Here is a 22,634-nt window from a genome sequence, read left to right on the forward strand (position 1 = left end):
AGAGTTATCACACTTATTTAGATGTGATGCAAAGATTTAACGAGATGCTATTTTAGGTTCTAGCACCTACACACAATGGAACTCAATAAATGCTAAATTTCTCCCACTACCTTTTCCATATATATTTTTCCTGAAATTTTTTTCTTTTGCAAATTGACATAATCCTTTACATATCTAATTTTATCCAAACTTAACTTCTGAGACATACTCACAAGTAGTCTAAGTTTCTCAACTCAGAAATCTTAAGCTGGAACTAGGGTCTAACAATATAAAAATAAAAATCTGAGTGCCTAAGTTTATCAGGTGTTACATACAAATAAATATAATTCAACCTTGATCCTCAGGTGACTATACTCCAAACTCTACCACATATATACACACATATATATAAATATACATGAAAATGAAACACCAACACATGAGCTAAAACTATTAGTTTGATACACTAATAGTATTAAGAAATGTCACATAGGCTTGGCACAGTAGCCCCATGTCTGTAATCCCAGCACTTTGGGAGACCAAGGCGGGAGGAATGCTTGAGCCCAGCCTGGGCCAGATGGTGAGACTCCGTCTCTACAAAAAAAAAAAAAAAAAAAGAAAAAAAAGATTAGCCAGTCTTGGTGGCATGTGCCTGTAGTCGCAGCTACTAAGGAAGCAGAGGCAGGAGGATCCCTTGAGCCCAGCAGTGTGATGCAGCTGTAAGCTATGATCACGCCACTGCACTCCAGAGCCTGGGTAACAAAGTGAGACCCTGTTTCTAAAAAATAAAAAATAATAATAAAATAAAAATCCAAAAAAAAAAGTCACATAAAAGACAAAGATAAACCCATCTAAGGTAAAGAACGAAGCATGAGAAAGAAAGCAGTCATCCAAAAACTTATTTCACCTCAGTACTGGGCTAGGCACTCAATGCAATTTCATCCTTATAACCTTGCCATCTACAGATAAGGCAACTTGAACTGAAAAGTCAAAAGAAACTGTCCATGTTCACCTAACAATGGTGTTGGAGGCAGGCTGAAATCCGGGACTGTGTAATTCAAAAGGACAAGCTCTTTTTGATAAACAGCATATTGAGCACGTACTGTATTATCCTTCTACCTAGAAATATTAGCATGAATTACCTAATTTATCCCATTGCATTCTTCTTTCTAGTAAAGAAAAATGCAAAATACAATTCCTGTTAAAGCTATTCTAAAAGGCATAAAAACTAGCAGAAGGGAGCTTGTCCTCAAGCTCATATGTAGGTAGAAAAAACCTGGCATCTCTGATCAAGTTGCTAAGTGGAGGCACATCAAAAAATGTTCATAAGCTGAAGAGTAGCACAATAATTAAAAGCAAAGTGGGCCAGACATGGTGACTCACACCTGTAATCCCAGCACTTTGGGAGGCCAAGGTGGGAGAATCACTTGAGCCCAGGAGTTCAAGACCAGCCTAGGCAACACAGTGAGACCCTGTCTCTATTTAAAAAAAAAAAAAGCAAAGTGAATGAACGGAAAGATAGGGTTGCCTACAAGGTACATTGATAATCAGTTACAAAATAAGGCTTACCCTAATATTTCAGGAAACAAAAGTTCACAAGAGGCCGTGGTGGCTCACGCCTGTAATCCCAGCACTTTGGGAGGCTGGGGCGGGCAGATTCCCTGAGGTCAGGAGTTTGAGACCAGCCTGGCCAACCTGGTGAAACCCCACCTCTACTAAAAATACTACAATTAGTCAGGTGTGGTGGCATGTGCCTGTAATCCCAGCTACTTGGGAGGCTGAGGCACGAGAATCACTTGAACCCGGGAGACAGAGGTTGCAGTGAGCCGAGATTGTGCCACTGCACTCCAGCCTGGGTGACAGAGTGAGACTGTCTCCAAAAAAAAAAAAAATCACAACATTATCCCCAAAAGGACTGTTAGCCTTGTTCAAAATGCCTAGGCCTCTATGACACTCAGATCATAAATTTTAGAATTTGAGTAAATTAAAAAAGGTTATCAACATGATTGACTACAAATACCAAGCTTCATACCATTGATGCTTTTGTTCACCAAACAAGAACTGGTGACAATTGTTACGTGGTAGTTAAAATATATATTAAAATTTCTGAAACTTCTTGATATGCCATCCTAAAATACTCATCAATATTGTTCAAGGCATTTAAGCCACCAGTAAATTACCCAATAGCAATGAATTACACACCTGGACTTCTGTCCAGGTTGGAGTACAGTGGCACAATCATGGCACGTTGCAGCCTTGACCTTCCAGGCTCAAGCAATCCCATTTTAGCTTTCCAAATAGCTGGAACTATAAGCGTGCATCACAACACCCAGCGAATTTTTTTTTTTTTTTTTTTAAAGACAGGGTCCCACTGAATTGCTCAGGCTGGTCTTGAACTTCTAAGCTCAAGTGATCCTCCCACCTTGGCCTCCCAAAGTGGTGGGATTATAGGCATAAGCCACCATGTCAAGCCATGATTTTTATTTATCTAGCTCCTGTTAACTGATTTTTGTGTTTAGTGGAAACATTTTACTACAGTTATCTGAAAATTAAGTGTATTCAAATTATTTTGTGGGCTTCTGATAACTTTCTGAAGTTATACCTTGTTAAATTAGTTGAAAAACTGGATACTATGGTCTTCACAGTTGATCTTTGTTGGTCTTTTTCAAATTTCCAAAGCTAATCCTCCACTACGAGGCCCATGGAACCATGGGGCTCTTCCACAACTGTGCTTAATACTATCACTCAGAGAGGGAACTTGCAACAGTAAGCCTATTAATGCCTACCTTTCACCATAAAGACTCTGAGGCAGAGATTACATACTACAGGCTGCAAGCTGAATCCTGCCTGTAAACAAAAGTATACAATGGTTTTTAAATAAAGTCGTGGGCCGGGTGCAGTGGCTCACGCCTGTAATCCCAGCACTTTGGGAGGCCGAGGCGGGCAGATCACGAGGTCAGGAGTTTAAGACCAGCCTGGCCAACATGGTGAAACCCCGTCTCTACTAAAAATACAAAAATTAGCTGGGCATGGTGGTGCGTGCCTGTAATCCCAGCTACTCGGGAGGCTAAGGCAGGAGAACTGCTTGAACCAGGACCCGGGAGGTGGAGGTTGTGGTGAGCCGAGATCACACCATTGCACTCTAGCCTGGGCAACAAGAGTGAAACTCTGTCACAAAAAAAAGAAAAAAAGTAAAATAAAAAAATAAAAAATAAATAAAGTCGTGGGCTGGGCACTGTGGCTCACACCTGTAATTCTAGTAATTTGGGAGGCCAAGGTGGTGAGAGGATCCCTTGAGGCCAGGAGTTCAAGACCAGCCTGGTTAATACAGAAGACTCCAACTCTACAAAAGAAAAGAAAAAAAAAATTAAAAATTAAGGGGGCCTGGTGGTGTAGTCCTAGCTACTCCAGAGGCTGAGGCAGAGGGAATGCTTGAGCCCAGGAGTTTGAGGTTGCAGTGACCTATGATCACACCACTGTACTCCAGCCTAGGTGACTGAGACCTTATCTCAAATAAAGAACAAAAAACAGACAAACAAAAGTTGTGAACACTAAACAATCTGGAGAATCACATAAAAACAAAGTTCTAGCTTCTGTTGAAAAAGCTGAAGAAGTGGTAATAGTGGAACCATCTTCTCACAGGGTAACAGGAGCTAAGAAACCTTTTCTTCTTTAGATATAAAGGAGGAGGCACACTTCACACACTCTAATAAGCACAGAACCATTCCCTGTTGTCTTACTCATAGTATGCTTCATAAGCCATATTCTAAAAAAAAACCCAACATAATCACAAATTACATACAATATTTATTTTAAGCAATAAGCCTAGATGACCCAAATAATTCTGCAAGACTTGGACTTTTTAAAAAAGTCAAAGATGATGTAAAATGAAAGCAAAATGAAACACATGAATCTGAGAAATTAGGTGGTAGCATAATCCTACAGCAAGGAACTAGTCAATGCAACTATAAAATTCAGTCACTTGATTCTACATCCCCAGTGAAATATACTCTAAGAACAATAACAAAAATTGTGATCTTCTTTAGTAATCATATTGTTGGGGTAGTGCTGGAATTGTAATTCTAAGAGTGTTGTGTATATATTGTAGGAAAAAGAAAATGAGCAATCATGATGCTGTTGAGAACGGGATTTTCAGCGTGGGAGAAAGAAGAGTGAAATATAAAATCAAACAAAAATCCTTGGGTCCTATGATTCCATGTTTAAGTATAACATGAACTCATGATTTTTTTAAATGAAAAAACACAACTTATTTCCTAAGCTCTAGTCACAGAAAAGGCCTAGAAACAATGACTAACTCACTCACTAGTAATAAGCTCCTTAAGCACTCAGATTATGGTCTCCAAATACCATTTCCCACTAAAAGGCTTCTTGGAGAGACAGCTATTTCCTAGCCAGGGGCAGAAAATGTACAAGATAAGCCTTAGACATACTGTCACACCAGATTAAAAAAAGCAATCAAAGACATCTCAGGTTGAGTAAAATGAACTCAGGAGCTACCATGAAAAAAAACTCCAATTAGCCAACAGTGGACAAGCAATAAAAATAACCACACATGATACAACATGCACGAATTTTATTATTATTTTTTTTGAGACAGAGTCTCACTCTGTCACCTGGTCTGGAGTTCAGTGGCATGATCTCCGCTCACTGCAACCTCCACCTCCCAGGTTCAAGTGATTCTCATGCCTCAGCCTCCTGAGTAGCTGGGATTACAGGCGTGCACCATCACGCCCAGCTGATTTTTCTATTTTTAGTAGAGACAGGGTTAGGCCATGTTGGCCAGGCTGGTGTCAAACTCCTGGCCTCAAACGATCCACCGGCCTTGGCCTCCCAAAGTGCTGAGATTACAGATGTGAGCCATGCACGAATATTAAAAACATTAAGTAAAAGAAGCCAGTCACTAAAGATAACATATGTTATGATTCCATTTATATGAAATGTCCAGAACAGGAAATTCCATAGGCACAGAAAGTAGATTAGTGACTGCCTAAGGTTGAAGGTAAGGCAGTGTCGGGAGTCAAGGGGGATGACTGCTAATAGGTCCAGGTTTCTTTTGGAGTTGATGAAAACAACCTAAATTTACACTGCAGTGATGTTTGTGCAACTCTATGAACATACTAAAAACCACTGAATTGCACAGTTAAAATGAGTTTTAATTATACCTCCATAAAACTGTAGGAAAAAGAAACCCACTCTAATGGACTAAACCACAAATATGTTCAAATTTGTGAGTTATTATCAAATGTTTATTGGTCATTTTGGAGCATGCTAGGGATCTGTCAACTCTCTCTCTCTGGGTAACCAAAGTTATGAGATAAAGTTTCTCTTTATAGAAGTATTACAATTAATAAATTAAGAAATAGAATATTACCATTTTTGAAACCCTAAATAAATTAATGGATCTAAGCAAGGATCAATAGCCACTAACACCAGAAAAAAAGAGACAACCAGAATTGATGTTTCCTGATGAAAGTTTACACCACCACCCATAGGTAGTTTGCCAAAAACAAATTTGCAAGGAAAAGAACCACAGAGAACCTACAGAGTAAAAGACTAGAGACTTTTCAAACAAAGGCAATGGAAAGACTTTGTGGATCCTGATCCAAAGAAAATTAGGAAAATTTGAACACAGATTGAATACTTGACATTAAAGACTTGTTTAAAAAAATTTAGGGCAATTATACTACCGTAGCTATGCTTTAAAAAAATTAAGAGTGTATAATTTATAAAATAATATGATGCCTGGGATTTGCTTTAAAATAAGAGGCTGGGCGCGATGGCTCACACCTGTAATCCCAGCACTTTGGGAGGCTGAGGTGGGTGGATCACCTGGGATTAGGAGTTCAAGACCAGCCTGACCAACATAGTGAAACTCCATTTCTACTAAAAACACAAAATTAGCTGAGTGTGGTGGCACATGTCTGTAATCCCAGCTACTTGGGAGGCTGAGGCAGGAGAATCACTTGAACCCGGGAGGCGGGGGTTGCGGTGAGCCGAGATTGCACCATTGCACTCCAGCCTGGGCAATGAGAACAAAACTCCGTCTCAAAAAAAAAATTAAAAAATAAAAAATAAGTAAGATGGAGTGAACACATGAATAACAAGAAAGAGGAACAGCCTTGATATAGTTTGGCTCTGTGTCTCTACACAAATCTCATGTCAAATTGTAATCCCCACATCAGCAGAGGGATGAGGTGGGAGGTCACTGGGTCATGGGGGTGGTTCACCCATGCTGTTCTGATAGTTTGTGAGTTCTCACGAGAGCTCATGGTTTTAAAGTGTGGCACTTCCTCGTTCTCGCAGACATTCCCTCCTGCCACCTTGTGAAGAAGGTGCCTGCTTCCCCTTCACCTTCCACCATGATTGTAAGTTTCCTGAGCCCTCCTCGTTATGCTTCCTGTTAAGCCTGTGGAACTGTGAATCAAACTTCTTTCCTTTATATACCCGGTCTCAGGTAGTATTCTTTATAGCAGTGTGAAATGGACTAATACAGTAAATTGGTACCACAGAGAGTGGGGTACTGCTATAAAGATACTTGAAAATGTGGAAGCAACTTTGGAACTGGGTAGTGGGCAGAGGTTGGAACAGTTTGGAGGAGGGCTCAGAAGAAAACAGTAAGATGTAGCAAAGTTTGGAGCTTCCTAGAGACTTGAACTATTTTGACCAAAATGCTGATAGTGAGGTGAACAATGAAGTCCAGGCTGAAGTGGTCTCAGATGGAGACAAAGAACTTATTGGGAACTAAAGTAAAGGTCACTCATGCTATGCTTTAGCAGAGACTGGCAGCATTCTGTCCCTGCCCTAGAGATCTGTGGAAGTTTGAACTTGACAGAGATGATTTAGGGTATTTGGCAGAAGAAATTTCTAAGCAGCAAAGCATTCAAGACATGACCTGGGTTATTCTGAAAGCATTCAGTTTTATGCATTCAGAAAGAGATCATTTGAAATTGGGACTTATGTTTAAAAGTGAAACAAAGAATAAAAGTTTGGGAAATGTGTAGCCTGACAATGGGATAGAAAAGAAAAAAACATTTTCTGGGGAGAAATTCAAGCTGGCTGCTAATCACCAAGACAATAGAGAAAATGTCGTCAGGGCATGTCAGAGATCTTGGCAACAGCCCCTCTCATCACAGACTCAGAGGCTTAGGAGGAAAAAGCTAAAAGGGGCTAAGGTACAGCTTGGGCCATTGCTTCAGAGGGTTCAAGCCCCAAGCCTTGGCAGCTTCCACGTGGTATTGGGCCTGCAGGTGCACAGAAGTCAATAATTGAATCTCTGTCTAGATTTCAGAGGACATATGGAAATGCCTGGATGCCCAGGCAGAGGTCTGCTGCAGGGGTGGAACCCTCATGGAGAACCTGTGCTAGGGCCATGCAAAGGGGAAATGTGGGGCTGGGGCCCCCACACAGAGTCTGCACCGCGGCACTGCCTAGTGGAGCTGTGAGGAGTGGGCCATCATTCTCCAGACCCCAGAAGGGTAGATCCACCAATAGCTTGCACCGTGTACCTGGAAAAGCCACAGGCACTCAATGCCAGTCCAGGAAGGAGCTGCCCAAGGCTATGGGATCCCACCCCTTGCATCGGCATGCCCTGGATGTGAGACACAGAGTCAAAGGAGATTATTTTGGAGCTTTAAAATTTAATGACTGCCCAACTGAATTTCAGACTTTAATGGGGTCTGTAGCCCCTTTGTTTTGGACAATTTCTCCCATTTGGAATGGGAACATTTGCCCAATGCCTGTATCCCCATTGTATCTTGGAAGTAACTAACTTGCTTTTGATTTTATAGGCTTATAGGTGGAAGGGACTTGTCTCAAATGAGACTTTGAACTTGGGACTTTTGAGTTAATACTGGAATGGGTTAAGACTTTGGGGAATAGTTGGGAAGGCATGATTGTTTTGCAATGTGAGAACAAGAGATCTGGGAGGGGCCAAGAGTGAAATAATACAGTTTGGCTCTGCGTCCCCATCCAAATCTCATCTCAAATTGTAATACCCACATGTCAGGGGAGAGACCACGTGGGAGGTGATCAGATCATGGGGGTGGCTCCCCCCATGCTGTTCTCATGATAGTTCTCACGAGACCTGATGGTTTTGAAGTGTGGCACTTCCTTGCTGTTGCACACACTTCCTCCTGCCAACTTGTGAAGAAGATGCCTGCTTCCCCTTTGCCTTTCACCATGATTCTAAGTTTCCTGAGGCCTCCCAGCCATGCTTCCTGGTAAGCCTGTGGAACTGTGAGTCAATTAAACCTCTTTCCTTTATAATTACCCAGTCTCAGGTAATATTCTTTACAGCAGTGTGAGAACAGATTAATACAAGCCTCATTTCTTTCTTTTTTTTTTTTAAGATGGAGTTTCGCTCTTATTGCTCAGGCTAGAGTGCAATGGCATGATCTCGGCTCACTGCAACCTCCACCTCCTGGATTCAAGAGACTCTCCTGCCTCAGCCTCCCAAGTAGCTGGGATTACAGGCATGCGCCACCGCACCCGGCTAATTTTGTATTTTTAGTAGAGACGGGGTTTCACCATGTTGGTCAGGCTGGTCTCGAACTCCCGACCTCAGGTGATCCATCTGCCTCAGCCTCCCAAAGTGCTGGGATTACAGGAGTGAGCCGCCACTCCCAGCTTGCAAGCCTCATTTCTGAGATGGAGAAAGTTTTAGTGGTCTGAATAGAAGATCATACCAACCACAACATTCTCTTTAGCCAAAACCCAATCCAGAGCAAGGCCCTAACTGTTCAATTTTATGAAGTTTGTGAGAGGTGAGGAAGCTGCAGAAGAAAAATTTGAAGGTAGCAGAGGTTGGTTCATGAAGTTTACAGAAAGAAGCCATCCCCATAACATAAAAGTGCAAGGTAAAGCAGTGAGTGCTGATGAAAAAGCTGCAGCAAGTTACCTAGATGCTAAGATAATTGATGAAGGTGGCTATACTAAACAGCAGATTTCAGGTGCAGACAAAAGAGCCTTCTATTGGAAGATGATGCCATCTAGGACTTTCATAGCTGGAGACAAGTCAATGACTGGCTTCAAAGCTTCAAAGGACAGGCTGACTCTCGTTAGCAGCTAACGTACCTAGTGACTTTAAGTTGAGGCCAATACTAATTTACAATCCCAAAAATCTTAGGGCTCTTAAGAATTATGCTAAATCTACTCTGCCTGTGCTCTATAAATGGAACAACAAAGCCTAGATGACAGAACATCTGTTTACTGCATAGTTTACTGAATATTTTAAGGCCACTATTGAGACCTTCTGCTCAGAAAAATAGATTCCTTTGAAAATATTACTGCTCATTTGCAATGTACCTAGTCACCCAAGAGCTCTGATGGGGATGTACAAAGAGATTAATGTTGTTTCCATGCCTACTGACATAACATGTATTCTGCAGCCCATGGATCAAGGAGTCATTTCAACTTTCAAGTCTTATTATTTAAGAAATACATTTGATAAGGCAATAGCTACCATAGTGATTCCTCTGATGGGTCTGGGAAAAAATCTATTGAAAACCTTCTGGAAAGGATTCACGATTCTATATGCTATTAAGAACAGTCATGGGGAGAGGTAAAAATATCAACATTAACAGGAGTTTGGAAGAAGTTGATTCCAACCCTCATGCATGACTGAAATGTTCAAGACTTCTGTGGAGGAAGTAACTACAGATGTGGTAGAAACAGCAAGAGGACTAGAATTAGACATGGATCCTGAAGATGTGACTAAATTGCTCCAATCTCATAATAAAACTTGAACAGATGAGGAGCTGCTTCTTATGATGAGAAAGTGGTTACTTGGCCGGGCGTGGTGGCTCACGCCTGTAATCCCAGCACTTTGGGAGGCCAAGATGGGAGGATGGCTTGAGCCCAGGAGTTCAAGACCAGCATGGGCAACATAGTGAGACCCTGTCTCAAAATAACTAATTAGTTTATTAATTAATTTTTTTAAAAAAATAAGTTTCTTTCTTTTCTTTTTTGTTTTTAAGAGCTAAGGTCTCACTATGTTGCCCAGGCTGGCCTTGAACTCCTGGGCCCAAGCGATCCTCCCATCTCGGCCTCCGAATTAGCTAGGACCACAGGTGCATGCCACTACACCCAGCAGAAAGCGGTTTCTTGAGATGGAATCTACTATTGGTAAACATGCTGTGAACATTGTTGAAATGACAACAAGGGACTTAGAATATAACATAAACTTAATTTATAAAACAGTAGCAGAGTTTGAAACGACTGACTCCAATTTTGAAATAAGTTCCTCTGTGGGTTAAATACTATCAAACATCATCGCATACTACAGAAAAATCTTTGTGTAAGGGAGGGTCAATAAATGCAGCAAACTTCATTGTTTAAGAAATTGCCACAGCCACTCCAACCTTGAGCAGCCACCAGATGAGTCAGCAGCCATCAATACTGAGGCAAGACCATAGCTGGGTGCAGTGGTTCACACCCCTAATCCCAACTACTCAGGAGGCTAAGGCAGGAGGACTGCTTGAGGCCAAGAGTTCAAGGCCAGCTTGAGGGCAACATAATGAGATTCCATCCCTTAAAAAAAAAATAAAAAATAAAAAATGAGCTGGGCATGGTGGCATGTGCCTGTAATCCCAGCTACTCGGGAGACTGATGCAGGAGGAACGCATGCACCCAGGAGTTCGACGCTGCAGTGAGCTATGATAGCACCACTGCACTCCAGCCTGGGCAACAGTACCAGACCCCATCTCTCTTAAACAAAAATTATTATTGAGGCAAGACCTTATACCAGCAAAAAGATTATGACTCACTGAGGGCTCAGATGATCCTTAACATTTTTTAGCAATAACGTATTTTTAAATTAAAGTCTGTACATTTTTAAAAGACATGACGCTACTGCAAAATTAACAGACTACAGTACAGTGCAAACATAACTTTTATATGCATTGGGAAACAAAAACTTTGTGTGACTCGCTTTGAGGTGGTCTGGAACTGAACGTGAACCCATAGTATCTCCAAAGTATGCCTGTAATACTTTAGCCAATTTAAAAATATCCCCAAACTAGTAACAGTGATAGAGAGGATTTGGAGAGCATGAGCAAAAGAGCTTACCTAAAGTGGGAAAAACCCCACAAAAAAGTGCCAGTTATTCCACAAGGTCTAAATTGATTTTAGTTGATCATCTTTCTTCCCTTCTTTTGGAGACAGGGGTCTTGTTCTGTCACCTAGGCTGGAGTGCAGTGGCATAATCACAGCTCACTGTAGCCTCTACCTCCTGGGCTCAAGAGATCCTCTCACCTCAGTCTCCTGAGTAGCTGGGACTACAGGCACGTGCCACCACACCCAGCTAACTTTTGTGTTTTTAGAAGACAGGATCTTGCCATGTTGCCCAGGCTAATCTCAAGTTCCTGGGCTCAAGGCCTTGGCCTCCCAAAGTGCTGGGATTACAGGCATAAGCCACTGTACCGAGCCTTTTTCACTTTTAGTAAGGGAATTCCTAAGCACCCGCAGCCTTATTCACTTCAGCACTTCAACAAGTTGCTGGTTTCAAGTAATCTAAAGGAAAATGGTAATTTGTCAAGCCTGGGACGCACTGTAGTAGAAACACTAATGTAAATAAAACTTACTAACCAATGAAACTACAGAGGAAGAAGAGAACAAAATATTTTCTGACAAGAGGAGTTCTAGAAATTCAATTTTGCAAGTAAATTTATATTTAAGGGAATCACACACAATTAAAAATGCAAATTTTAAAAAAGATATAACAGTTGACCTTGAGGTAGGAGAATCACTTGAATTCACTTGAATCACTCCAACTCGGGAGGTGGAGGTTGCAGTGAGCCGAGATCGCGCCACTACACTCCCACCTGGGCAACAGAACAAGACCTGGTCTCAAAAAAAAGTAAAAAGCAAAGGAGGCCAGGTACAGTGGCTCACACCTGTAATTCCAACACTTTGGGAGGCCAGGGCAGGTGATCACCTGAAGTCAGGAGTTTGAGATCAGCCTGGACAACATGGTGAAACCCCATCTCTACTAAAAATATAAAAATTAGCCAGGTGTGGTGGCACGCACCTGTAATCCCAGCTACTTGGGAGCCTGAGGCAGGAGAATCGCTTGAACCCAGGAGGCGGAAGTTGCAGTGAGCCAAGATCATGCCACTGTACTCCAGTCTGGGTGACAGAGCGAGATTCCATCTCAAAAAAAGAAAAAAAAAAAAAAAGAGAGAGAGAAAAAGAAAAAGCAGAGGAAAAGACAAATTTGCCACGGTTTTAAAAATCAATTTATGTAAAAAGCACACTATAAGTGACATCTGAAGGACCTATAACAAACTGAGAAATAAAAGTCTGCCGCACAACAAAGAATACTTTCTCTCTTTTTTTTTTGAGATGGAGTTTCGCTCTTGTCGCCCAGGCTGGAGTGCAATGGCGCGATCTCGGCTCACTGCAACCTCCACCTCCCAGGTTCAAGCAATTCTCCTGCCTCAGCCTCCCAAGTAGCTGGGATTACAGGCATGCGCCATGACGCCCGGCTAATTTTTTGTATTTTTAGTAGAGAAGGGGTTTCTCCATGTTGATCAGGCTGGTCTCGAACTCCCGACCTTGGGTGATCCACACGCCTCAGCCTCCCAAAGTGCTGGGATTACAGGCCTGAGTCACCAGACCTGGCTAGGATACATTCTTAATAAAGAGTTCTTAAGATCAAGAAAAAGATCAACAATCTAATATTAAAAATGGGCAAAAAAATTCAAAATTACAACAAGGTTATTTTATAGATTACCAGATTTGGCAAGATTTTTCAAGTAATATTACCTAGTTCTGGTGGCTTCACAGGAGATACAAGAACACTCCCATTTCCACTGCTTTGCCTAAAGCAGTCCTCTTCCAAGTCTTTGTTCAAATGTCACCTTTTCAGTGTGGCCTCCATCACCCTATTTAAAACTGTAACCTTATCTCCATTTCTCAACCCCTACTTATCTTTCTCTTTTTTCTCCACCTATCACCTAATATACTATTTAATTTACTTATTTATGTCTATTGTTTATTCTGTCTTCTCTCCCACTATAATAATATAGTAGCCAAGGGGACAGGAATGTTTTTCTTTCACTGCTGAATCCCGAATATGGAAAACAATGCTTGGGACAGGGTGGGAGTTCAAAAACTATTTGTTTAATGAATAAGAGTTAAACTAGTTAAATCCTTTTTTTTTTTTTTTGAAACGGAACTTTGCTTTGTTGCCCAGGCTAGAGTGCAGTGGTACGATGTTGGCTTACTACAACCTCCACCTCCCGGGTTCAAGCGATTCTCCTGCCTCAGCCTCCTGTGTGGCTGGGATTACAGGCACCTGCCACCACACCTGGCTAATTTTTGTATTTCCAGAAGCAGGGTTTCACTGTATTGACCAGGCTGGTCTCGAACTCCTGACCTCTAGTGATCCCCCTGCCTCGGCCTCCCAAAGTGCCGGGATTACAGGCTTGAGCCACCGTGCCCGGCCAAACCTGTTAAATCTCGCTGGAGGAAGGCCGGGTATGGCGGCTCACATCTGTAATCCTGGCACTTTGGGAGGCTGAGGCGGGCAGAACACGACATCAGGAGATCGAGACCATCTCGGCTAACACGGTTAAACCTCGTCTCTACTAAAAATGCAAAAACAAAATTAGCCAGGCATGGTGGCAGGCGCCTGTAGTCCCGGCTACTCGGGAGGCTGAGGCAGGAGAATGGCGTGAACCTGGGAGGGGGAGCTTGCAGTGAGCCAAGATCACGCCACTGCACTCCAGCCTGGACGACAGAGCAAGACACCGTCTCAAAAAAAAAAAAAAGAAAAATCTTGCTGGAGAAAATTTTGACAAAATGAACTAAAAATATTTTAAATGTATATACCATTCGAAGTATTTATCCTAAGGAAATAATCACTGATGTAAGCAATGATTTGTCCAAAAGATTATTCACTATAGCTGTGAATTAATTGTGAAAAACTGGAAACAGCCCATAGTGGAATATTTAATACATGAAAAATACTCATGATAATGTTAACTAGGGAAAAGTATGCCCAGTGATTCCATTTTTGTCTTTAAGGGTATATACAGGCCAGGTCCGGTGGCTCACGCCTGTAAACCTAGCACTTTGGGAGGCCGAGGTGGGCGGATCATGAGGTCAGGAGATGGAGACCATTCTGGCTAACACAGTGAAATCCCGTCTCTACTAAAAATACAAAAAATTAGCGAGGCGTGGTGGCACACACCTGTAGTCCCAGCTACTCTGGAGGCTGAGGCAGGAGAATCACTTGAACCCAGGAGGCGGAGGTTGCAGTGAGCCGAGATTGCACCACTGAACTCCAACCTGGGCGACAGAGCAAGACTCTGTCTCAAAAAAAAAAAAAAAAAAAAAAAAAAAAATATATATATATATATATACATACACACACACACGTTTATTAATAAAAATTAAAATAAATTATGGTTGGCTGGACACAGTGGTATGTGCCTGTAATCCCAGCTACTCGAGAAACTGAGACAGGAGAATCGCTTGAACCCAGGAGGCAGAGGTTGTAGTGAGCTGAGATCACACCACTGCACTCCAGACTGGATGACAAGAGCGAAGACTCTGCCTCAAATAAATAAATTAATTAATTAATTAATTAAATTACGGCATATCAACTTAATGGAATGCTAGATGAGGTTCTCTTTCTGTCCTGACATGGAACTATTTCTAAGACTCAGTGAAAAAGGTAGACCCTAAAAAAAATAGTAAGGCTGCACTATACGGAATATAGAACCAATTTCCAAGGTGCACTGCTAAGTGTAAAAAGCATCAAATACTATTTCATTTTTTAAATTGTTTCAAATTTACTGGCTCTACTTCCTACTGAATAAAAATGTTAGATATTTAAGTATTTTCTCTTGTAAATTTTTTTTTTAAATTTGTGGCCAAATTCAAGTAAATTTTCAATATATCTCCCAAATGACTCCACAAATCAGTGTTAGAGCTGAATTAATTTTACTACCAAATGTATACTAAATCCATAATTATTTAACTGCAAATAAAGTGAAAATTACTGTCCAAACCAGCTTCCTAAGGTAAGTAATAAAATCAGTAAGTATGAAATCCATTCTGGAATTACGTTCCATAGAAACAACTACAAAAGCAGACATATAGGTCAGGCACGGTAGCTCACACCTGTAATACCAGCACTATGAGAGGCCAAGGCAGGTGGATCACTCGAGGTCGAGTTTGAGACCAGCCTGGCCAACATGGTGAAATCCTGTTTCTACCCCAAAAAATACAAAAATTAGCCGGGCGTGGTGGCAGGTGCTTGTAATCTCAGCTACTTGGGAGGCTGAGGCAGGAGAATGGCTTGAGCCCGGGAGGCAGAGGTTGCAGTGAGCTGAGAATGCGCCACTGCACTCCAGCCCGGGTGACAGAGTGAGACCCTGTCTCAAAAAACAAAACAAAACAAAACAAAAACAGACATACACTGTTAAATTATAAAAGCTTATGACAAACAAATAAAGGCTCACAGCTATTGGTATAAACACTGAAAACAAATGTTCAGAGGGAGATAGATGATTGTGCTGTTTCATAGACACAGGACAGTACGTCATGAAAGGGCACCCAAACCCCCAAGCATCCAGAGGTCTCTCATTCAGAAGCCTCTTTCAACTCAGCTTCTACCTTACCTGTTGAAAGACACACCAAAAGCACTGTCACTTAGAAACACATGATTAGTAGCCAGGGCTTTGGGTATGTCAGACCTGGGTTCAAATCCCAGCTTTGCAATTTTCTAGGGGAGTAATCTAACAAACCTCAATTCTCTTATCTGTAAAGTAAAATGGAGATCATCACCAATTAGTTTATGTTAGTAAATAAAAGCATAGCGTCCGCAAAAGTAAAATGAAGAATTGTCTAAATAAGAAAATTAAAAATCCCAAAGTCAAATACTCCAGCACAGTGAAAAGAACCCAAAGGAAATCCACTCTAACAAACACTGAGCTGGAAAGGGACCCTGAATTCCAAGTTTTGGTTCTTCTGTCACCAGCTTCAAGACCCTGGGTTTAAGATCTACAGTACCAGGGGGCTGAAAATCCCTTCTGCCTGTGACACAACACGACTAAATTACTAAGGATGCTATTTACTGTAACACTTCCAAAACTTTCTAAAATTTTCATTTAAACGCTTTGTTTTTATACCTTTAGGTCCTGATCAGTTTTCATTATGACTGAACTGCCAGTCAGGATATATACATAAGACTGTTTCCTTAACTAACTTGTCTAAGGTCAGATTGCTAAAAAGTAGCAAAATCAGAATTCAAAACCACATCTATCTCCAAAGACCAAACTCTATGGCATGCTTCTTCCTCAAATCTTCTTCCTGACTCACCTCCTGTAACTAGCAGCTTGCCTTAGCAAAGTAAATGGAAGTCATCAGGAGCGCAGTCAGAAGTCATGGAACAGAGTCAAGTTACCTTAGTTGAGGCTTGAACTTCTAACACAGTACTCTAACCAACTTAATTAGACATTTCAGCTACTTATAAGGAGGCTGGGATACAAACAAAAGAAAAGAAAGAAAGAAAGACAAAAAGGAAGAAAGAAAAAGGAAAAAAAAGGGCAAGGTGCAGTGGCTCATGCCTGTAATCCCAGCACTTTGGGAGGCTGAGGCAAGCGGATTACGTGAGCTCAGGAGTTCGAGACCAGCCTGGGCAACATGGCGAAACTCTATCTCTACAAAAAATACAAAAATTAACCAGGCGTAGTGGCACACGCCTGTAGTCCCAGCTACTTGGGGGGCTGAGGCAAGAGAATTGCTTGAACCTGGTAGGTGGAGGTTGCAGTGAGCCGAGATTGCACCATTGCACTGCAGCCCGTGCAACAGGCGTTCTTTTTGCCTCAAAAAGAAAAAGAAAAAAAAGGCAGGTAAATTCAAAAACAAACAAAAAAACTTATTAATTGGAAACAAATCCAAAAATAAAACACCTCTGAAGTTACAAGGAAATGGGGGCAGTTCATTCACGCATATTTTCAGGATTCAAAGTTGTTCAAGATGAAATATTCAGTAAAATGACTGCTATGTTATCTATAATCCATACTTGCAAACAATTAACACAAATAACTCTAAATTATCCATAGTAGTAAATGGGGTAACAGATACACATCTGACTTTAGAAATAAAGCATATGGTCTAAATAGATAATCCAAAGTAACAGATATCTGGTGCTTAAAGTATGTGATCATCTATATACATTTACCCCTCAAATTATAGCTTGATTTGGGCTAATCTCAAATTAATTTCTAAGTGGTAAGAGAGATCTGGACAAATAGTCTGAGAGACCAGGATTTCTAAAAAATACAGAGTAATATAATAAAAACTGCAACTTCCTTGTATCAATAGAAAAGAACGTTTTAACACATTCTCATCAATTCCACAAAGAATGACTAAACTAGGCACAGAAAAGTAACATTTCAAGTCCTACTGCACACTAGAACCAAGTTAGCCCCTTGCTGTTTCTATTAAACAATCTAGGATTAAAAACTGCTTTTGAATAATCCCATATATGGATAATCCAAAGGTAAACAGACACACACAAACTCACATTTACAAGACTTCGTCACCAAGCACTTACAAAATACATTTCATAAGACAGAAGAGAAAATGGAGCAAGAGGTGAGGTCACCTACCACTTTAGTTCTATTGAAAGAGAGAAGTCATTATGTGCTCTCCCCAAACAGTAGGTAGCCTCCAAAAACAACACACACCCCTACACCCCCCTAATCTGGTATTGTCATTCAGTGGGGTGACCTAGGAAGGCCTTTGAAATGTGTTGTATCAGCTCAGAGGGAATCAGACCGCATACAATGCCACAAAACATCAAATAAATGTAAAAGTATAAAGATAATACATCTAAAATCAAGATGTATTAATAACTAGGCATACAAGCTCTCTCTGAATACAAAGTGTGTAAGAGCTGATTTCCATGATCCTTTGCAATTAAACGTTAGTACACGATGAAAGTTCTTAAGGCTTAGCCTCACTTGCTGCTAAGCCTGCTACCTGAGTTTCTACTAGGCTGTGACCAACTTTTGAACTTGCCACGATAGCACTAAACTACTGTTATGCATCCTACTGATAAAACTGGACATGTGGCGCTTAATACGCCAAACCAGAATCATCAATGTTTGTTAAAGAACTCTCCCGTTACTATTGTGATGTCCACTCCGGAAGATTATCTGCATCTGGTTGAGGTTTAGACAGAAGAGAAGCAGTTAACAGACACCGACTGTATACACAGCGGTCTGCCGGCACACTGCAAAAAAGCCGATACGCCTTGCAGGCTCAGGAAGTTGACTAACCCAGGGAAAAGCCCCATGCCCTCCTCTATGAAAGGGAGCGTGTGGTTGGCAGAACCCAAAGTAAACACGGAAAAATTCATTCAAGAATTTCCTTAAGGCCTACCGTGAAGACGTCGGAGGCAAGTTAAGACGTTGGGGAGCAGGTAAGAGAGACCAGAGTTCAGAAACAGACCGATAATGATCTACCAGCTCCGGTGGGGGGGTCCAAGCTAGGGGAGTTTGTGCCTCCTCTGTGGAGTTGGGGAGGAAAGGTACCGGGCGGGCTCTGGTCCTCCTCCGACAGCCCTTTCCAGCAGGCCCGGGGCTGCTAAGACCCAGGCCTGGCGTTCAGCAACAGCAGCTCTCTTCCACATGGTTGCTGGAGAGCGACCCTCCGAGCTGCCCCGAGGCCATGTGGCTGCAGCCACAGGGTGCCCAAACCCGGTGCACGTTCAAGACGTGAAACCAGAGCAGAGAAGGTGCCGGAGGAAAATCCAAAGAATGGGATGTTGGGGTACAAGACTCACTTCCTTTGGGCTTTGTCCTTCTTGGCCTTGGTCCTTTTCTTTCGGGCCTGGAGCGCAAGCACTGCAGGAGAGAGGGATGGATGAAGGGCGAATGTGGAGGAAAGGAGGCGACCAAGGTGAGGGTGGAGACCCAGCAGGGGCGCCAGGCCCGGCTGCGGGGCCTGCCTCAGGGGCGGCTGCGGGACGAGCGCTGAGGCTCCGGCGAGGCGGCCGGCCGTGGGGCTGGCGGCCCACGGGGCGCAGAGCAGCGCCCGGGCGGGATGCGCCGGAGGGGTCTCAGGCCGGGTCAGGGGGCGGGCGAGTGGGGGTCTGCGTCGCCCGCCAAGGGCCGGGCCCCGGAGTGGCCCCAAGGCGCGAGCCGGCCTGGCGGAGAACAAGGGGCGGCTACGGCCGGCGCCAGAAGACGCCCGGACTGAGGGGCGCGGACCCGCAACCCAGAGGCAGGGGGTGTGGGGCGGCGCCACCTCAGTGGAGGGGCGCCGCACGCCCGGGAACCGAACCGCGGCAGTTAAGCGAAGCTCCCGGCGCTGACCCGGGCCTCGCCCCGGCGGCCGTTGCCCCTCGTGGCGGAGGCCGCTCCACCGCTCACCTTTCCGCTCCATGGTGAGACCGGTAACCGCCAGGCGCCTGCGCACTCGAGTGGCGGAGACTCCAGCTCCCGCCGCGGCCCAAAACCCAGCCCGCTCACACTCCGCCCCCAGTCCCGCCCCACCCCCGCCCCACGGTGCCGCGCGCATGCGCGTTGGGCGCGGAGCCTACCACCTGCTCCCGAGGAGGGGGCGGCAAGGAGATGGAGGGGGCGCAGCGGGGAGGAACGCCGGGGGTGAACGTTGAAGGAGTGTTAGAGATCCAAGCTTGGAAACCTGGCAAGGTTAGTTTTGTTCTATTTGCTTAGAAAAGGCGCAGAGAGCGGCAGGGCTCCCTGCATGCTGCTGAGTCAGAGCTTCGGAGGCAACTGGGATCTGCCTCAGTTTCCTGGCCTGTAAAATGGATTAATCAGGCATGTCCCAGTTTCTCCTTCCCTGAGCTATTGTGAGCCCAGTTGAGATACTATTTAAAGAAAATGGAAAAAAATTACATGTGAGAAAGAAAAGGGAGTGGGAGCAACACAAAAAGACTGGAAGGAAAGAACCTGTGACCCTATTATCACTTGAAAAGTAAAAACTTCAAAAGTGAATTTTCTCTTGAAATTTCAAGTTTAAATGAAAGCTGTAAAGGAAAGAAGGGGAAATGAGAATAAAAAAGTTTAAAGTTTTCTTATTCTGCCACCTTCAATACATGATAAAGTTGTCTTGTTTATAAGTTTTTTTGTTTTTATTTTCTAAGTGCATTATCTCATTTGATGTTTATGGCAACTTAAAGGCAAAATAGTTATTACTTCCATTACACAAAGACACTAAACTTAAGAGGGCCTGCCTATATGTTCAGAATCTTGGTGTACGACCCAGTTATTTAATCATCAAGCCGTTATTGTATAGCAGGCTCAGCAAAGTTTTTCTTTGGGCTGTATAGTAAATATTTAGGCTTTGTGGACCATAAGATCTCTTTCTCAGCTACTCAACTCTGCCATTGGAGCTCAAAAGCAGTCATAGAAAATATGGGCTGTGTTCCTATAAAGATTTATGTATGGACACTGAAATTTGAATTTCATATAATTTTCACGTCATAAAATGTTCTTCTATTGATTTAAACATGGTCTTTGTTACGTTTTGAAGGGAAGGTGAGGGTTAAAGAAAGACAGAGCAGTCTTGCTCTGCTGCTTAGGCCGGAGTACAGAGGCATGATCTCGGCTCACTGCAGCCTGGACGTCCAGGGCTCAAGTGATCCTCCCACCTCAGCCTCCCAAGGTGCTGGAATTACAGGTGTGAGCCACTGAGCCAGGCCCTTTTGATCTTTTTTCAACCGTTTCAACGGTTATTCTTATTTCAGATCTTAGTTTACCAACCCATGTTGTAAAGTACCGCAGCTGGACAGAGTGGAAGCTCTGAAGACCTTTGCTCTAAACAAGTAATTGAGAAGGGAAGATGAGAGGGCAATAGTACAGCACAAGTCAAGCATGGGGGCTTTGGCAGGACTTATTGAGCAAAGTAAGTAATTAAGCCCATCCAGAGAAGGCAGTTTTTGAGCTGGGTCTTAGGAAATATGTAAGATTTCTATAGGTGGAGAAGGAGATGTCAGGCATTCCTGAATGAGAAAATACATTGAGCAAAAAGGCACAGACGTGGACACCTGTAGGTGGGGGCTAGGATTGGGGCTGGTAACAACTGAAGGGATGAAATGGAAGGTGAGGCTGGAAAGGCAGGTTAGCCAAATTTGAAATTTAGATAATTGATATATGTTGCATGGAACCTGAATGATAGCATGTCTGGGTGTATTGCAAAAGAAGACAGTACCTGTTGGCCAAGGAAGGATGCAGCCCAGTCTATTCCCTGCTGTAAAGTTGAAAACAAAAGGAAGGTTAGGACAGACAGGGAAGCCCTAGACTCTGAGGGTTGTGTGAGTTCAGGATAACCGCATGTGGTTTAGAGAAGACAGGGAGAGAGCTGATAGCTAGGAAAAATCCCAGAATTGGGAAAGTACTGCCTACCCCAAAGTAAACTGTTTGAGTGTAGAGACCCTGGTTAGGTTTTCCTTGATGTAAACTCAGTGCCTACACAGTGTTAGGCACTTAGTAGGTGCTCATATATTTGTCTAATAAAAGAATAAATGGGCCAGGCACAGTGGCTTATGCCTGTAATTCCAGCACTTTGGGAGGCCGAGGCGGGCAGATCACAAGGTTAAGAGATCGAGACCATCCTGGCCAACATGGTGAAACCTCATCTCTACTAAAAATACAAAAGTAGCCGGGCATGGTGGCACATGCCTGTAATCCCAGCTACTTGGGAGGCTGAGGCAGGAGAATCGCTTGAACCCGGGAGGCGGAGGTTGCAGTGAGCCGAGATTGCACCACTGCACTCCAGCCTGGGCAACAAGAGCAAAACTCCGTCTCAAAAGAAAAAAAAAAAAGAATAAATGATCTGCAGTTTATGAGAAATGTCAGGATGAAAGAGAGAGAAAACACTGAGAGGGACAATACTAGAGCTGTATTAAATCTGAATTGGTTATTGCAGACCCATCAAAAAGGAAATATGTTCAGCTTGGCATGATACAGTCGTACCTATCCTGACTCTTAGTGGCTATTGCTTCTCTAAGAGCTTACTAACCATCTGTTTAATAACTCGTTTTCAGAATTTTTCCAGAGTCAATGTGAAGTTCACTGGACTGAGTTCCCAGAATTGACCATTTCTCTTTTTTTTCCATCTGTTTTTCTCTATTCCTCCATCATGCTTTGGCTCTCCACTTTTTCTAAGACCTCTATAACTGTTCATGTAAGTACATTTGTTCATTTCCCCTATTCTACAACCATCCCCTTTTTGTGCATTTTGCTTTAAATGTAACTTTAAAATTAGTTTCTTCTCCCAAGTTTGCAGAGCTTGGCCTATTCTGGACTTTTAACTTTCCAGAATTTTTTTTTTTCTTTGACAGGGTCTCACTCTGTCACCCAGGCAGGAGCGCAGTGGCGAAATCTTTCCTCACTGCAACCCAGGCTCAAGCAATTTTTTCACCTCAGCCTCCCCAGTAGCTGGAACTACTACAGGCACATGCCACCATATCCACTTGATTTTTGTTTTTTTGTAGAGATGGGGTTTTGCCACATTGCCCAGGCTGGTTTGGAACTCCTGGGCTCAAACAATCTGCCCACCTTAGGCTCCCCAGAAACTATTCTTAAAAGTGTTAGCAAAAAAAAAAAAAAAAAAAAAGTGTAGGCCAAGCACAGTGGCTCATGCCTGTAATC

The 22,634-nt window shown here is 42.9% G+C and overlaps 1 protein-coding gene and 1 long non-coding RNA gene across 5 annotated transcripts in view; one reads left to right on the top strand and one right to left on the bottom strand.

Moving 5' to 3' along the window:
* The window catches only part of SRPK1 (SRSF protein kinase 1), a 90,586-nt gene extending 71,020 nt beyond the window's left edge, over nt 1-19,566 (bottom strand). For 2 of the 4 annotated variants that reach the window (XM_019029652.4, XM_019029651.4), the window contains exons 1-2: nt 19,389-19,566; nt 18,800-18,860 (exon numbers count right to left, since the gene is read on the bottom strand). In XM_019029652.4, the coding sequence (XP_018885197.2) occupies nt 18,800-18,860; nt 19,389-19,536 (209 nt within the window). In that variant the 5' untranslated portion in view covers nt 19,537-19,566. Of the gene's footprint in view, nt 1-18,396; nt 18,585-18,799 lie in introns of those variants that run through there. The other 2 variants (XM_019029650.4, XM_055390279.2) reach the window with 2 other exon arrangements.
* A 497-nt stretch (nt 19,567-20,063) lies between these two features.
* On the top strand, nt 20,064-22,261 carry LOC129534158 (uncharacterized). Its single transcript, XR_008680624.2, has 2 exons — nt 20,064-20,646; nt 20,729-22,261. It is a non-coding gene; the product is annotated as an uncharacterized lncRNA (long non-coding RNA).
* Nucleotides 22,262-22,634: the final 373 nt, after the last annotated feature.

The sequence above is a fragment of the Gorilla gorilla genome, chromosome 5 (assembly GCF_029281585.2).
Source record: "Gorilla gorilla gorilla isolate KB3781 chromosome 5, NHGRI_mGorGor1-v2.1_pri, whole genome shotgun sequence".
Lineage (NCBI taxonomy): Eukaryota > Metazoa > Chordata > Mammalia > Primates > Hominidae > Gorilla > Gorilla gorilla.